Source organism: Peromyscus leucopus, chromosome 1 (assembly GCF_004664715.2).
Source record: "Peromyscus leucopus breed LL Stock chromosome 1, UCI_PerLeu_2.1, whole genome shotgun sequence".
Lineage (NCBI taxonomy): Eukaryota > Metazoa > Chordata > Mammalia > Rodentia > Cricetidae > Peromyscus > Peromyscus leucopus.
In genome coordinates, this window is record NC_051063.1 from 168535066 (window position 1) to 168550921 (window position 15856).

The following is a 15856-nucleotide window of genomic DNA, read 5'->3' on the forward strand; positions in this document are numbered from 1 at the left end:
ATCTGACTCCCACGTTGCCCTGAGGGAGTAGGGCGGAGAGGGTCATGCAAATAGTACATATTTGCTCATTTGTTCTACCCGACTTTGCTTCTCGTAAGGACATCCCGTACTCACCGTTATTTTTTTTAAGTGCTTATGTAAATTACTGACGTAGGAATTTACATACACTTTCCAACTAACTGCGCAGTCATTTCTCAATATCCTCTTGGGTTGTGAGGAGGAGCTGCCTATGTAAACGATATATTTGCATAGCAAATACCAACAGCCCAGCTACTAGCCATTCACTGACACTTTCTGCTGGGGAGGGGGCTTTCTGTGTGAAACGTCTCGTTTGCACTTACACACACACACACACACCCCGCCCCGCTGTCTCGTTTGCACTTGCACACACACACACACACTCGCCCCGCCCCGCCCCGCCCCGCCAGGGCCGTCTTAAAAACTCAGAACGCCTTTTCCTGAATCTGCATTCCCGATTTCGCGTGGAAGGGGTGGGGCGAATAATGCAAATGAGCCTTGCGTCCCGGACCATCTCACTTTTCTCCCGTAGGGTGTCCTAAGGCGCCCGTCAACGTCTTGCTCAGGCATGCGCATTCTCCTCGGCCGGGCCGCGGTCACGTGCCCGCCGGGCGAGGCGGGGGCGGGGCGTCGCGGGCGGTGGGGGGCGGGGTATGGCGCGCTGTGAGGCGCAGGGCGGCTGGCACAAACGGCGGCGCCGAGGTCGGAGGAAAAAGCTCGGTGAGGAGGTCGCGCGAAGGGAAGGACCCGGGGGGAAGAAGGAGCCCGAGGGCGGGCGGCCGGGCGGCCGGCGGCGGCAACCAGGCGGGAAGCAGGAGGCGGGACGCGGGCGGTGGCGGCGACCCCGCGCCGGGCGGGTGGGGGTAGGGAGGGGAGGGGAGCGCGCGCCCGGCGGGGCGGGCCATGGAGGGCGGCGGGAGCGCGCGGCCGCCCCCGAGGGGAGGGGCCGGGCCGGGGCGGCCCCGCCTCAGTCGCCCGCGGCGTCCGGCGGCCCTTGGGCCGCCGCGGAGGGGGTTGCGAGGGAGGCCGTTGGGTCCGACCCCTCCCCCCCTCCCGGCCTCCCTTCCGTCAGTCCGTCTGTCTGGCCGGACCTCCCTTCCGTCCGGGTGTGTGTCGGGCCCCAGTAGGCTTCCTCCCGTAGGGCACAGGTCGACCCCGCCGGCCCTCCCGCTCCCCTGCCGTCTTGTTTTCCTCCCTGTTCTCTTTGTCCCCGGACTCCCGGTTTTCGCCGCCTGCCCTGGCTCGTGGCCTTCCACTCAGGCGATCGGGTTCCCGCAAGTGTTGAGCGGTGGCCGTGCCCGCTGGCTGCCCGCAAGCCCGACTTTACCCTCGCTCCCTCATCCCCGTTTTCTGTGTCCTTCTCCTCGTCTCTCTGAGTCTCGATGGGACCCTCAGGCAGGTACCCGGTTCCCACTTGTCCCGGTTGCGTTTCTTTCTTCCGCAGATCTCTTTGATTGTATTTAGTCTTCTTGTCTTGCCTATTGCCTTCCTCTCTCTGGGCCTCCCGTGCAGCGTTTCTCCTCTGCACTTCCCTGTGTTACTCTGTCCGCCAGGCATTCCCTCGCAGATTTCAAGTTCTGCGCCCTGCCTTGCCTCGGTGCGCGTGTGTTTGCTGTGGATGTGTGTCTGTCACCTACTTACTGCCGTACTGTCCCCACCCCTTCCCACCCGCTTGTCTCTAACTCCTCTTAAGTCCTTCTCTTTCTCTTTTCAGCCACCCCAACGAGTCCCCTCTCAAGCTCCTAGGGACAACTGTGGACTTGGGGACCAGCGAGCACCCCCAGGGCTCTAGAGGACCCCTTGCTGCCTGCCCTGCCTCACCCTGCCCCACACCAGGCCCAGCGGCCCTCGGCTGCATCCAGTGGAGGAGGAGGAGGCGGAGGAGGGTGGCACCATGGGCCCGGGCCGTGCCCTCCATGCCCGGGGGATGAAGACATTGCTGCCATGGACAGCCCGTGCCAACCGCAGGCCCTGAATCAGGCTCTCCCTCAGTTGCCAGGGTCTGTGTCAGAGTCCTTGGAGCCTAGCCGAGCCAGAATGGGGGTGGAGAGCTACCTGCCCTGCCCTCTGCTACCCCCCTACCACCATCCAGGAGCATCTGGTGAGGCCTCGGCTGGCAACGGGACCCCCAGAGCCACAGCCACCGCTACCACAGCCACTGCCAGCCCCCTTCGGGAGGGCTTTGGTGGGCAGGACGGCGGTGAGCTGTGGCCGCTGCAGAGTGAAGGCGCCGCTGCGCTGGTCACCAAGGAGTGCCAGCGCCTGGCGGCCCAGGGGGCCCGGCCTGAGGCCCCCAAACGCAAGTGGGCCGAGGATGGTGGGGATGCCCCTTTACCCAGCAAGCGACCGTGGGCCAGGCAAGAGAACCAGGAAACCAAGGGGGAAAGTGGTGTGGGCTGTGACAGCGATGGCGGCGGCGGCAGCAGCAGCAACAACAACACTACCAGTAGCAGTGGCGAGGCAAGTGCTAGGCTGAGGGAGGAGGCCCAGCCCTCCGCACCTGAGCGCCTGGCCCTGGACTATATTGTGCCTTGCATGCGGTACTATGGTATCTGCGTCAAGGATAACTTCTTGGGGGCAACACTGGGTGGCCGTGTGCTGGCTGAGGTGGAGGCCCTGAAGTGGGGCGGGCGTCTGCGTGATGGGCAACTAGTGAGCCAGCGGGCGATCCCACCGCGCAGCATTCGTGGGGACCAGATTGCCTGGGTAGAAGGCCACGAGCCAGGCTGCAGGAGCATTGGTGCCCTCATGGCTCATGTGGACACGGTAATCCGCCACTGTGCGGGGCGGCTGGGCAACTACGTCATCAATGGGCGCACTAAGGTAAGGCACTTTCTCGGTGAGTGCCTAGTGCTTTGGCATGTGGGTTTGGAAACAAGCTTCTGGGATTATGTAGCAAAGAGTAGGCAGCTCCACCAGAGGGGCCACAGCTACCTGTGGGCACTTGCATCTTTTCCTCCCTCTGGGCTTTGGAAAAGTAGCTCAGCCTGGGGTGGCAGTGGTTCTTGCCCTTGGAAGACCAAGAGCTGCTCACTCTTAACCTGCCTTGGACCAAGAGTAGTTAATGTCGGCAGAAACCTGTTCTCCTTTGCTGGCACGCAGGTGGCAGACCCAGAAGGTGAAGGGAAGGGTGGTAGTGTTGAGGTAGCCTCGGCTGAAGGTGGGGTGCTGCCTGTCTAGGTGAGCACCTGGCCTGGGCTCCATTCTGCCCCGAGTGGACTCTTGGCACCTGCATCAGGAGCAGCTTCCTGGAGGTGACACTGGGTGACAGTGTGCCGGCCTTGGCAGGGCACTTGTCCACATCTTGCCCACTCCTCCCCGCCCTAGTCCCTGCTCTTCATCTGACCATTTGTCACTTCCTGCCTGCTTTTCTCTGGTCTCTTTCCTTGACCCTCTGCCTTCATGTTTTTCTTCTCCATTCCTTTTTCTTGTTACAGAACAGTTGTTCTTAATATTTTTGGACCCAAGACTTTTCAGATTATCTGCCAAAAGCTGTAGACCTTCTCAGGAAAGGTGCACATTTGGTTGGAGTTTGTGGCTGTCCATTCAAGAACCAGGGGTCAGGAGTCCTGACTAGACCGTGACCTCCATGGCCTTTCTGGTCTGTTGACATATCCATTCTCTTCATGGACGAGTGTGAGTCTGAGGCTTGGTGTCCTGCTGCTGGCCAGCAGTGGTTCCCGGCTGGTCTTAGTGTAGGCTGTGTTCTGCCCTGTGAGCGGGAGGCTGTGCTCCTGATGGTCCCCTCCCTTGTCTCGGCTTCTGTCTTGAGTTCTGCCTCAGTACAACTTTCTTTCCAGGCTGGAACTGGCTTGGGGATCAGGGTCGTCCCCCCACTTCCCTCCTCCCCGGGGCCCAGGCCTGTTTCCTCCCCACCCCAGCTGGAACTTGTCCTACTTCCCTCTCCCTCCCGTTACTTGATAGCTGAAGAGCCAGAGCTGGCCCCTCCCTGGGTTTGGCTCCTGTACAGGCAAGATCAGTGTTGCTTCCTTGGCTCAGCAGCGCAACTGGTATCCACTCTCCTTGCAGGAGGGAAGTCAGTGGGGAGACCAGGAGGGCTGAGTGCCCAGGGAGTGGGTCTAAGCTCTTTAGCCTCAGAGGGTGGGAAAGCTGGCTCGGGTGCCTGGCTACTAGCACTTTGGGAACGGGGTTGAAGGAATAGGTTGTTTCCCCTGTGCTGTCTCCTCCCATTGGATGGGGTTGGTGACAGGGCCTGAGCTAGGATTGGGGAGGGAGAAGAATCGGAGTCTAAGCTCTAAGTGGCAAGGGCCACGGGTAACTTCCCTTCTTGTGCTCTGAGTGAGAATGTGGGGTGTTGAGGTGATCTGTGGCGGTGAGGACACCGACTACCAGTGTGGCCCTGACCAGCAGTAACCCAGGTCTCTCCTGAGTGGAGCTCCTCCACCTTCCTCCTTCCCTTCTATCCCTCTCTTCTCCATGGACTTGGAGCTGGAGGACTTGACTCTCTGGCATCAAGGATGAGCAGAGGGGACCCCAGGGAGGGAGGGTCTAGCTAGTTTGGTTAGCCCCTTTAATAGCACCTTGGAGACAGGGCCTGCTGTCTGGCAGAGTCACTGGCTTCTGATATGGTGTGTGTGGTGGTGGTAGGGTCCTTGGCACATTATTACAAATAGCAGTAACTCCAGCATCCTAGAGTGATCCCCCTTCCCCCCGCTTTTGAAGGGTGGAGAGTGAGCTCCTCTGTCACTCTACTGCTGTCCCTGTGGTTGAAGCTTTTCCTCAAGGGGGTGAGGGTCAGAGCAGCACTTTGACACAGCACGTAGTTCCCTGGGGACAGTAGCTTGGCCCAGGTCTTCTTGGATAGTCAGCTAGATGCTTGAGCAATAGTGTGGGGAGATAAGCCCACCAGAGACCACTACGTGGACATTCTTAAAGCCAAAAAGAAAGGCTTTATTGCTGGCCAGTAGCTGCATGGGGAACGTGCCCAGATCATGCAGCCCTAAGCCTTATAGCTCTGTCTTTTATGCACAAAAAGCACGTCCTGGTTGTCGAATTTAACTGGCTGTCACAATTATCAAGAAGCCGAACTGCAGAAGCCAAACAACAAGGTAGTACAGTTAAGGACTTTCCTAGAACTATGGACTGAGTGTTCCCACTGTGGCAGGTATCGGGGCCTGTGTGCTGGGCTTTAAGGTCAAAATGGTATCTCTAACATGGTCTCAGTTGTGCTAAGATCTGGGGGCCAGTTACAGTTGCACAGGCAGGTTTGCAGGCTTTGAGGTGGGGAGGAGGTAGGTGAGGCCCTGCAGGTTGGTGGTCTTGGTGCCTGTGGTGGGAAATGTACTTCTTGGCGGGGTGGGGTGGGGGTGCGCTGTGAGGTGATTGATCAGCGAGCAGAACCTGCTTGAGCTGTGATTGGAGTCCCAGCTCAGGAGGACTTGCCCATCTCTAATCAGTGACTCATTGATTCCAGGCCACCAGGGCCACAGCCACATTCTTTGCTCCCAGTGAGTGGTTGCTTAGCATGCCATCCCATCTGCAGGAGCAGTGCAGAGAAGATTCGCCCTCCTGAGCTTAGAGGCCTGGGTTTTCCCTAGGGGCCTTCTCACTTACTGCACCTGGTGCTGAAGCCCTCTGCTGCTGTGTAGCCTTAGATGGTGGCAGAGTCTGTGGTGGATCAGGTGTGTAGAGGAGAGACAGAGAGGCCTTAGGCATCCACAGTGGGGTGAGCCCTGGGATTAATGGGTGAGAGGAGCCTTGGGAGGAGGATGTAAGGCTGAATCAGCCTGACCTTCATGGAGTGCTGGGTAAGCCTTTTGTCTTGGCAGCAGACATTGATATGTCTGATTTTGAGTGTTTTTCTATGCTTGTCTTGCTGAGCTAGACCGGACCCAAAAGTATAACCAACTGCATTGTCAAGAAGCCCCAACTTGGAGAGTGGTACCTGGATGGCTGAGTCAAGACAGACGGTTGCTGACTGGGCACAAAGCAAAGGGCTCTCTTGCTAACTACTCCGTTTGCCTTAGGATGAACGCTCTCAACGGGGTTGGGTGGAGGGGTGGCACAGGGACTCTTTTTCCTTTAAATAGCATTTCAGCTTGTGCTCTAGTCTCTCTCCTGTGGCAACAGGCATTGTGTCTTTGCAGACATTCATAATCTAGTTCCGTTCTCACAACAGCCTGTGAAGTGGTGTTACCTGAAGTAAGGAACTTGATTTACCTCCCCAGTGCCACAGCTCATTCAGCTACAGACACCAGACCCTGTGGATTGGGTCTGCAGAGGTGGCTGCACGCCTTGTCCTGGTAGGGCTCTGGCTGCCTGGTTGAGAGGCAGGGGAACCTGGAACTCTAGCTAGAACCTTGCCCACAGAAACCAAGCCAGGCAGAGGCCTGCCTCTGAGATGTCAGAAACACCCTGTCTCAGAGGAGTTAATGCTGGGGATGGAAGGTGTTTATCAGCCCCACTTTACAGTGGGGTCGTTGAGGCCTGCTCAGGCACGGGGGGCTGCCAGCAGTGTGCAGGATGCTGGAGCTGGAACTCTAGGTCAGTTCCTGTCTCGTTTGTATGGGACAGATTATGTAGCTGGAGTCTCTGTAGTCAAGTGTAGCAGTTCTCAGCATGACTTCACAATCGAATTACCCGAGGGAACCTTTAAAAAATCCAGGCTGTGCCTTCTTCGAATCCTTACAGAACCTCTGATGTGAGGAGGGCCTTTGTATCTCAGAACCCTTGGGAGATTCTGTGCTCTCACTGAGTAGTTCAAGCTGACCTCAAACCTGTGTTTCTCCTGCCTCGACCTGCTAAGAGCTGGGATTACAGGTGTGCACCATGCACCTCTGCACCTGGCTAGGGTTAGGATCTCTCTAAAAACACAAACCATTGCTTACACATTGAGTCGCTCTGGTTCTGGGCTGGGGTTGGAGGTGGGATTGTTGAGGCCAAAGAGTTTAGGATGAACTTGAGGATGGAGTGTGGCTGAATTAGGGAAAAGTCTCTTGGGCTGGAGCTCCCATAACCTAAGATGATCCAGGACAGACCAGGGACAGGAATGGTGAGCCTGCTTCCTCAAAGGGTCCCTCTGGTCTCAGTAAATCACCTTCCTCCATTTCTACCAGGCCATGGTGGCGTGTTACCCAGGCAATGGGCTCGGGTACGTGAGGCATGTTGACAATCCCCACGGCGATGGGCGCTGCATCACCTGTATCTATTACCTGAATCAGAACTGGGATGTTAAGGTAGGGTGTGGAGGTTGGGACGGTATATTGTATTCCAGCTGGGATTCTGTCCTCTACTCCTCTCAGTTCACAGGGCAGTGAGGTCTGCAGGCTCCTCTAGCTGACTGTGGGCCCTCCCTCCTTTCCGGGAATGGTGCCGTCTGCTTAGCCCCACCCAGACTTGTACACTTCTCCCCCCCACCCCCTTTCCTGTCTTTAGTAGCTTCCTGCCCATCTCCATGGCAATGTAGACTCTGGGCTGCCTTTCATTTTAAGCGCCTGAGTGGTAGGAGCAAGTGATGTGTGCTGGCGCTGCGCCCCCTGGTGGGTGCATGGGTGCAGTATAAGGCAGAGGCTACAGGCTTCACCAGTAGCCTTATCTGGCCTGCCCCCAGGTGCATGGAGGCCTGCTGCAGATCTTCCCTGAGGGTCGGCCAGTGGTAGCCAACATCGAGCCACTCTTTGACCGGTTGCTCATTTTCTGGTCTGACCGACGGAACCCACATGAGGTGAAACCAGCCTATGCCACCAGGTATGACCGGTACTTGAGGAATGTGCCTAGCTGCTTCCCCTGTGCCAAAGACGTCTTAGATTCCCAAGTCTCAGAGTGACAGGGGAGTGATGAGTGATGAGAGGGCCTAAGTGGGATCTGGAATCAAGTGACCTAAAGGGGTGGATATGTCACCAGAGGTGGCAGCTAGAACTGCAGAATACCGATTCTGACTGCCCGATTTCCCAGGTACGCCATCACTGTCTGGTATTTTGATGCCAAGGAACGGGCGGCAGCCAGAGACAAGTATCAGCTAGGTACCTGCTTTCAAATCTTTCGTCCTTCCTAGTCCCCGTGTGGTGCCAAGTCACAGTCCTTACCCAGGGCCTTTGCCACCCTAGGCAAGCGCTACCACCAGCCCACACCCGCAGCCTTCCCTCAGTCCCTTACACCCAGTTCTTGCCTACTTTCCTGGTGTCTCCAACCTGAGTCCCATTTTTTTCTTGGTGTTCTCCCCAAGCTTCTTCCCAGGTTTCTTTTGGTTTCTCTGTCCCTTCCTAGTGATTCACAGTGTCTTGTCTTCTTCTTGTCCTCAGCGTCGGGACAGAAAGGTGTCCAAGTTCCTGTATCACAGCCAACTCCACCCACCTAATGGCCAGCCCAGAGCTGCATGGATCAGCAGCCCCTGCCTTCAGGGCAGCCCGGCCCAGCTGCAGCTCACTAGCCTCAGTGCCCGCTCCTTCCCTGCCACTGCTGCTGCTTCTGGCTTGCCTGCCTCTGCTGTGTGGTGTGGAGGGCACGAGCATCACTGAGGACCGACAAGGAGAGAGCTCTGCTGCCCCGTGAGCGGGGCTGGGTTGTGACCTAAGCAGTGGCCAGTGTGCTGGTGGCCTGTGTGCTGCCATGTCTGGTCCATTGTGTGTGGAGCTGAGAGGAGGCAGGATTTGGGGTTGAGGTGAGTCATGGCCTCTTGCTGGCAAAGGTCTGTTGGGGGGGCATACTCACACTCCCTCCCCACTCCTTCAGCCTGGAATGTGAAGTGACTCCCCAACCCCTTTGGCTGTGGCACTTTATGGACTGGGCTGCCACGGCTTGGGCAGAGGAAGGTGCCATGAGGAGCATGGGTATGGAGGTCCTGCCAGCCAAGAAATAAAAGTTTACCTCAGAGCTGCACACACTTGTATTCCTCTCTGTAAAGAGATTTACACGGACAGTTAGGGCAGCTAAGGAGATCAGGGCTGCTGGGATCAGAGTAGTGGAGCCCAACCTCAGCGGGCCACCAGACGGAGCTGGAAGGCTGGTGGCACATTGCCCAGGCCAGTGCACTGTGGAGTAAGATCGATGTTGGCGGGACTTCCCACGGGGAGCAGGCGGAACTTCTGCAGGATGGCAGTGAGGAAGAGGAAGATCTCAGAGCGGGCCAGGCCAGCACCCAGGCACATCCGCTTTCCTGTGGATATGGGTGCAGGTGTGGGATGAGTGAGCACCTCCTGCCAGCACCCCAGTGCCAGCCACTTGGGTCGCCTCCCTCCTGACCCAGACCTGGGGCAAAAGGCATGAAGGCATCGTTGTTCTGGAACTCGCCCTGGGCATCCAGGAAATTGGTGGGGTTGAAATGGTCAGGGTCCTTGAATTGTGTGGGATCCCGGTGTGCAGACACAAGGAGGGGAATCACAAATGTGCCCTGCGGGCGGGGGGCGGGGTATACACGATTACCGATTACCGTTAACCCACACACCATTAACCACACCTTGCCAAGACCCTTTCTGTTCTCATGCTTGGCACCTAACCCAGGACCTTGCAGGTGCTGAGCAAGTGCTTCCACAGCCACACCCCAGCCCCTGAGGTGATACTAATTAAGAGCCCCAGGCTACTGATTCTGTAGGCCCTCACTAAACCTAATCTCCGAATGGACACTAATGTTATACCCCATTCCCCCAGTGCAGAATTCCCAGGCTCCCTGGCACCTTGTGCAGGAAATGGTTCCTGAGGTGTGTATCTCGGGTAAGAGCCCGAGGCAGCCCCAGTGGTAGCACGCTGATAAAGCGCTGGATCTCATGCAGCACCGCGTTGGTGTAAGGCAGGTGGGCACGGTCCTCCAGTCTGGGGGCACGGGTCCGACCTACAGTGGCATCCAGCTCCTCCTGCACCTTGGCTGTGGGGTCATTAGAAGCTGTGAGGTGTGCTTTCTTAAGTCCCGCCCCAGCTCCCCTCCCCTCACTCAGGCTCTGGGGAGGACCCAGTTCCCAAACCTGCCACCTCTGGGTACTTGAGCATAATGAGGAGCCCGTAACGCAGAGTGGTGCTTGTGGTCTCAGTGCCACCAAAGAAAAGATTGTGAGTAGTCATCACCAGTGTCTCATCCTGGAAATGGCTTTCCAGGTCCTGTTGTTCCTGTGGACAGAGGGAGGCACTCTAATGCCTGCTGGTTGGTGTGATGGTGGGGTTTAGGGGAACAGGAACTTGTACCTTATCCATTTGGTCGAGGAAACGGTCAATAAAGTCACGGGGTTCCCCGGCCTGTCGTGACTGCCGGTGCCACCGAATTTGCTCAGAGATGAAGAGTCGGAGCTCTTGGAAGTTTTTGAAGATTCGGTGGTGGGGACCAGGGATCCAGTCCATGAAGGATGGGAACATATTGTATGTCTGGAGAGACAGGGTTCTTTTTTTTTTTTTTTTTTTTTTTTTTTTTTTTTTTTGAGATTTCTCACTTGGCTAACCTGGATCTCGATATGTAGACCAGGATGGCCGCAAGCTTAAGAGATCTTCTGTCTCTGCCTTCTCAGTGTTGGGATCAAAAGGCATGTGCCACCTCCTCCTCCTGAAATACTCTTTTTTGTTTTTCAAGACAGGGTTTCCCTTTGTAGCTTTGGCACCTTTCCTGGAACTCACTCTGTAGAACAGGCTGGCCTCAAACTCCCAAGTGCTGGGATTAAAGGCGTGTGCCACCAACGTCCAGCCTGAAATAGTCTTAATAGGGCCTTGGATAAGTCTGTGGTTTCCCAATGGGGAGATTAAATCAGGATTTTGTGGGTTATAGAACTCTGTCATTCAATCTATAATCTTAAGACTTCCATCTTAATGAGCCACTGTAGGTAGGGCTATGCCCCTGGGGCTTAGTATAAGGCTGTGCCTAAAAGGGAGAAATTGGAGCCCATATCTCACCTCACCCCATGCAGAACTCATGATGCGGAAATTGTCACTGAAGAGGTCTAGGAGCCTCAGGAACTCTGGGTCCCCGTAGTTATAGCGCTTTCCGAAGACCACAGAACAAATGACATTGGATACAGCGTTGTCCAATAACTGCCGAGGGTCAAATGGAGCTCCTGGGGGTGAGAGCAGCTCTGGGTAATAAAACTGGAGTCCCCTAAAGCCATTGGGGAGGGTAATAAGATCTACAGGGGGGATCTTCACCCTCAAACCTCTGAGTAAGATGGCTTGAATACCCTCACACAGAAGCTGTGGTCCACCCTCTACCTAACTAGCTCCTTGGGATCTGAACTGCACCCAAAGCATTTTGGCGGTCCATCAGTCACACCCCACTCCCAGCCAGGTACTTCGTCTTTCCCTGCCAGGCCGCACCCATGGTGGCTTGAAATTCCTTCAGCACACACGCCGCCTCCTCCAGGATGCGATCCTCGATGGTCCTCGTACCCACGCCAAGCTCCCTCAGCACCCCAAGTGCAAAGTTGCGCAGCGTCCGCCAGCGCGGCCCATTAGAAAACACTATGCCTACAGTGAGAACCAAAACAAGAGTTGGCCACGCAGGGTCCAGTCGCTAGCTACTCTAAGGACTTCTTCATTGCTTTGCTCTTTTCCCAGCCCACGTGACCTGATCCCACCTTTGCGAGTCCCTTCCCTAACCAGCTCTTGCCCTCTAGGGCTTAGGTACTTAGGCTCCTATTGGCTGCGCTGTGAACATCGATTGAACCCCAGGCCTAAGGGTTCGTCCTCATTAGCGGCATTCTCTATTAGGCCCCGCCCATTTTGCCTGACAGGCTGATGTAGCATTCACTTCCACACACCCTGGGCCTCACCGTTTCCGTGTGTGAAGCGTTCGAAGACAGCCATGGCCCCGCGGCCGGAGAATGCATCCGCCTGCAGCACTAATGCATCCCGCAGTGCCTTGTAGCCGCACAGCACCACTGCAGGGCGCGGTCCCAGCCACACGGTGAACACTGGGCCCCAGCGGCTGGAGAGCTATGGGGAGTGATGCTCAGCAGGACTCAGCCCAGGCTTCTGATCTCCATGGAGACCTCAGAGCCCTCATCTTCCGTCTAAGCCCCTCATTTCACAGGTCGAGGAGTTCTAAACCCCTGCTCCCTTTTCAGACACAGGAGTCTAGGCCCTAGCTCTCAGACACAGGGGTCTAGACTCTAACCTTCCCCAGAACTAGGGATCCAGCCACAGGCCCACCCTTCTCCCTCAGACCCAGGGCTCCAGGCCCCACCCTCCTTCCTCAGACACAAGGGTCCAGGGCCCACTCTGCTCCCTCCAGACACAGGAGTCCAGGCTCCCCATCCTCTCAGCTGTCGCCTTTCAACGAACCAGGATTTCTACCCCCTCTTCTGAGCACAATAGCACCTTCACAAATCCAGAGTTCTGCTCTCTCAACCCACAGCAGGAGTTACCTCCATGAGCGCACGGTCCAAGTGTCCAGATTGCAGCTGCAGCAGGTTCCCCAGCAACGGGAGCGGCTTGGGCCCAGGGGGTAAGCCTCTCTGCAGCTGAGCTCGGCGGACCACCCAACCCCACCAAGCGAGCATCAGCGTTAGAATCGGCAGCAGCAGTGCTGCCACGTAGGTGACCATCGCGTCTGAGATCCTCGGTGCCTGGAGCCCTTGGCAGCTGTTTAATTTGCAGGGAATTTTAAGGGGGGAGTAGCAGGGCGGAGACCGGTGTGGGAGGGGTGAGAGTCTGGGGCTTCTCTGTTCCCTAATGCCTAAACCCACATCTCCACCCTGCACCCTGCCCCCAGGGATACTTCCAACTCTCCTCACATCTCTTCCCCCCCCCCAGGTGTGCTCTCCCTCCCTCCCTCCGTGTGTGTGTGTGTGTGTGTGTGTGTGTGTGTGTGTGTGTGTGAGAGAGAGAGAGAGAGAGAGAGAGAGAGAGAGAGAGAGAGAGAGAGAGAGCAAGCACACGCGCTCCAGCCTACCATTTTCACATAGATACTCAGCCAGGTGCATCCTCCCGAGACCCCAGTACCCGTAGGCCTATGTGTTCTTCTAGACCATACCTTCAAATGACAGACAGGTGTATCTAATACACTTCCTAATACACCCCTGACTCCTACGTCCACCATTAACATCACTGGCCTGGCATGCCTGTGCCCTGGGCCTGTGGTTCCTAGAAACTCACACTTGGGATTTTATCATTTCTGTTGGCTTTTCTTTATTTTTTTATAAATAACTTTTATTTTATTTTATGTGTATGGGTGTTTTGCCTACCTATATGTCTATGCACCTTATGTGTTCCTGATGCTCAGGGAGGCCAGAGGAGGGCATCAGATCCCTGGAACTGGAGTTACAAATGACTGTGAGCTGCTAAGTGGGCGTTGGGAACTGAACACCCACAGTTGGTTGGGTGTAGGTCCCCTGGAGGAGCAGTCAATGGTCTCAACTGCCTTGCCACTCTCCCCACTTCCCCTTTGAAAAGGTTGGGTCTCATCATGTAGTCCAGACTGGTCTCAAATGCATGATCCTCCTGCCTCAGCCTCTTCAGTGCTGCTATTCAAGGTGTGCCCCTCTATGCCTGGCTCTTCGCATTGCTGGGGGAAGCCTGTATGCTGTTGATTCCTGGACTTGTCCCTCTGATGCTTGCTGCTCTTCCCGAGGCTCCTGGTGCCACCCACTAGCCTTGTAGCTTCTGGAGGCCTTCTCAGTGCCTTTCTGCCCTAGACTTGGGCCGTCTCTCTTCCCCAGGCTCTGGCTTTCATGCCCTGCCAAGGTCCCAAGTCTGTTACTATATCACCTAGTCTCCAGCCCCCCCCCCCCAGCACCCTCGGGAGGAACCCCTATCTGAGAGCAGGCCAAGATAGCAGATGTGTCTGTCTCCTTATTATCCCCCTGGCTCTAGGGGCGCAGGCTGGAGGGGCCCACTCGGGCCTGCAGCAGCCCCTGGGTGGGGCCGTCAGTTCTTGAGGACAGACTGTTCAGGAATGAGGTCCACCTTCCTGCCCCTCCCTTGCCTGTTGGATCCGGTTTTCCTGCCTGGGAGGGAGCCCAGACCTGGCGGGTAAGGTAGGGGGCCCTGGAAGAGGCTGACTGATTCGTTTCTGGGGGTGTCTCAGCAGCTCTGTCTCCCCCCAGTCTGTGTTCCTCAGCTCTCTATACCTGCTTCTCTCTCTCTCTCTCTCTCTCTCTCTCTCTCTCTCTCTCTCTCAGCCTCTGTCTCTGTTTTCATTTTCTCTCTCTTCTCCTGCATCCCCCAACCCCAACATGTCTCTTTCCCTCTCTGTATTTCTCCAGATTTTTTTTTTAATATTTCAGATATTTATTTTATGTGAGTGAGTAACTATAGTTATGGATGGCTGTAAGCTGCCAAGTGAATGTTGGGAATCAAATCTGGGTCCTCTATAAAACCAAGTGCTCTTAACTACTGAACCATCTCTCCAGCCCCTACCCACTCCCCTTTTTAAGACAGGGTCTGGGTATCCCAGGATGGTCTGTAACTCCTTATGTAGTCAAGGATAACTTTGAACTTCTGACCCTTCTGCCTCCACTTCCTGAGTGCTGGGCTTACAGGCATGCATCACCATAGCTTTTTATACAGTGCCGGGTAGTGGAGCCCAGGTGTCTGCATGCTGGGCCAGGATTCTCTCTGCTGAGCAGCATCCCCAGCCCTCCAGTCTGGACCGCATGACCCTCCAGTCAGGTCTTTGCCCCTGCAGCATCCTCATTTTGAGGGGCAACACCCTTCCTCAGGGGGCAAGGCTAACTGCACAGAAGGATGAGACGTTCCTACTGCTCAGCCCTGCCCCCACCGGTCAGAATGATGGGTTCTTTGTCTTAGAGTCTGGGTTTCTTTCCAACCCTTGGTCCCTCTTTTCACTGTGTTGGGCTGTACCCTGGGATGTCAGCTTTTCAAGGCCAGGATTTATTATTTTTTTAATCTTGTTTTCTACTTGTAATTATTCTAATTTCTCTTTTTAATCAAGTTTTTATTAGCATGTATTGTGCATATCAACAGGTTTCATGCTGGGCGGTGGTGGTGCACGCCTTTAATCCCAGCACTCGGGAGGCAGAACCAGGCGGATCTCTCTGAGTTCGAGGCCAGCCTGGGCTACACAGCGAGATCCAAGACAGGCAACAAAACTACACAGAGAAACCCTGTCTCGAAAAACCAAAAAAATCAAAACAAAACAAAAAAACAGGTTTCATTATGACATTTCCAATACATACGTACCTACATACATGCATATAATACATTTTGATCACATTCCCCCACCCCTTCACCCTCTCTTGTCCGACCCCACCCCCACTGACCCCCATCTTCTTCCTGCTAGTCCTTCTATTTTCATGTCGGTTTTTTTTTTTTTTTGGTCAACCGATGAGTTTAATTAGGATCGATTACCGAAGCTTGGACAGCTTACCGGTGGCTACGACGTCTCTTCCTCTTCCAGCAATCACCAACTGCCTGTAGATCCTTAGGGAGGGGCCGGGCCTTGTGAGCTTCTACCCCTTCAAAAGCAGGAATTTTTCTGACCAGTCAAAAAAAATTTGTGCTAGGCTTGGTGGTGCATGCCTTTAATCCCAGCACTCAGAAGACAGAGGCAGGTGGATCTTTGTGAGTTCAAGGCCAGCCTGGTATGAATTCCAGGACAGCCAGGGCTACACAGAGAAACCCCGTCTCAAAAAACCAAAATGAAAAAAAAAAAATGTGTGTGTTCCCGTGTGTGCATGTGTGTGAGGGTGTGCATGAGTGGAAACCAGAGGTTGATGTTGGCTGTCTTCCGAAATTGCTTTCCAACCAATTTCTTGAGACATAGTCTCTCATTAAACCTCTCAGACTCAGTCAGCAGATCGCTTGACTAGCAATCTCTGGGGATTTTGCCTTCTCAGCACTGGGATTATAGGCATGTGCTTATAGATTACAGTTTCTGGCTTTTAGGTGACTGCTGGGGATGGAATTCATGTCCTGTTTGCACAGAGGGTTTACAGATTGACCCATC

General features: G+C 55.4%; 2 protein-coding genes across 5 annotated transcripts; one reads left to right on the top strand and one right to left on the bottom strand.

The window, feature by feature from the left end:
• The first annotated feature begins 649 nt into the window (after positions 1 to 649).
• On the top strand, positions 650 to 8856 carry Egln2 (egl-9 family hypoxia inducible factor 2). Of its 4 annotated transcripts, none has more exons than XM_028855054.2 (6): positions 650 to 738; positions 1733 to 2841; positions 7095 to 7214; positions 7589 to 7725; positions 7933 to 8000; positions 8280 to 8856. In XM_028855054.2, exons 2-6 carry the CDS (start codon positions 1963 to 1965, stop codon positions 8333 to 8335), a joined length of 1260 nt encoding a protein of 419 aa, XP_028710887.1. In that variant the 5' UTR covers positions 650 to 738; positions 1733 to 1962; the 3' UTR covers positions 8336 to 8856. The 4 variants fall into 4 exon arrangements, with proteins under 4 accessions (XP_028710887.1, XP_028710893.1, XP_028710891.1 ...); XM_028855060.2 differs by having other exon boundaries at positions 1733 to 2478; XM_028855058.2 differs by lacking the exon at positions 650 to 738 and adding an exon at positions 996 to 1124.
• A 6-nt stretch (positions 8857 to 8862) lies between these two features.
• On the bottom strand, positions 8863 to 12561 carry LOC114681531 (cytochrome P450 2F3-like). The gene is made up of 9 exons (XM_028855053.2): positions 12315 to 12561; positions 11721 to 11883; positions 11266 to 11415; positions 10849 to 11009; positions 10153 to 10329; positions 9936 to 10077; positions 9651 to 9838; positions 9226 to 9367; positions 8863 to 9133 (listed from the first exon to the last, which is right to left on the bottom strand). Exons 1-9 carry the CDS (start codon positions 12492 to 12494, stop codon positions 8952 to 8954), a joined length of 1485 nt encoding a protein of 494 aa, XP_028710886.1. The 5' UTR covers positions 12495 to 12561; the 3' UTR covers positions 8863 to 8951.
• Between the last annotated feature and the right edge of the window lie 3295 nt (positions 12562 to 15856).

What these genes read in the sequence shown, in the direction of transcription:
- LOC114681531 (XM_028855053.2), bottom strand. Translation starts at nt 12,494, where the DNA reads ATGGTCACCTACGTGGCAGCACTGCTGCTGCCGATTCTAACGCTGATG. An exon ending in TGGACCGTGCGCTCATGGAG is followed by an intron (nt 11,884 to 12,314) that starts GTAACTCCTGCT and finishes CACTCCCCATAG; the next exon opens with CTCTCCAGCCGCTGGGGCCC. An exon ending in ACGCTTCACACACGGAAACG is followed by an intron (nt 11,416 to 11,720) that starts GTGAGGCCCAGG and finishes TTCTCACTGTAG; the next exon opens with GCATAGTGTTTTCTAATGGG.
- Egln2 (XM_028855054.2), top strand. Translation starts at nt 1,963, where the DNA reads ATGGACAGCCCGTGCCAACCGCAGGCCCTGAATCAGGCTCTCCCTCAG. An exon ending in ATCAGAACTGGGATGTTAAG is followed by an intron (nt 7,215 to 7,588) that starts GTAGGGTGTGGA and finishes GCCTGCCCCCAG; the next exon opens with GTGCATGGAGGCCTGCTGCA. An exon ending in CAGAGACAAGTATCAGCTAG is followed by an intron (nt 8,001 to 8,279) that starts GTACCTGCTTTC and finishes TCTTGTCCTCAG; the next exon opens with CGTCGGGACAGAAAGGTGTC.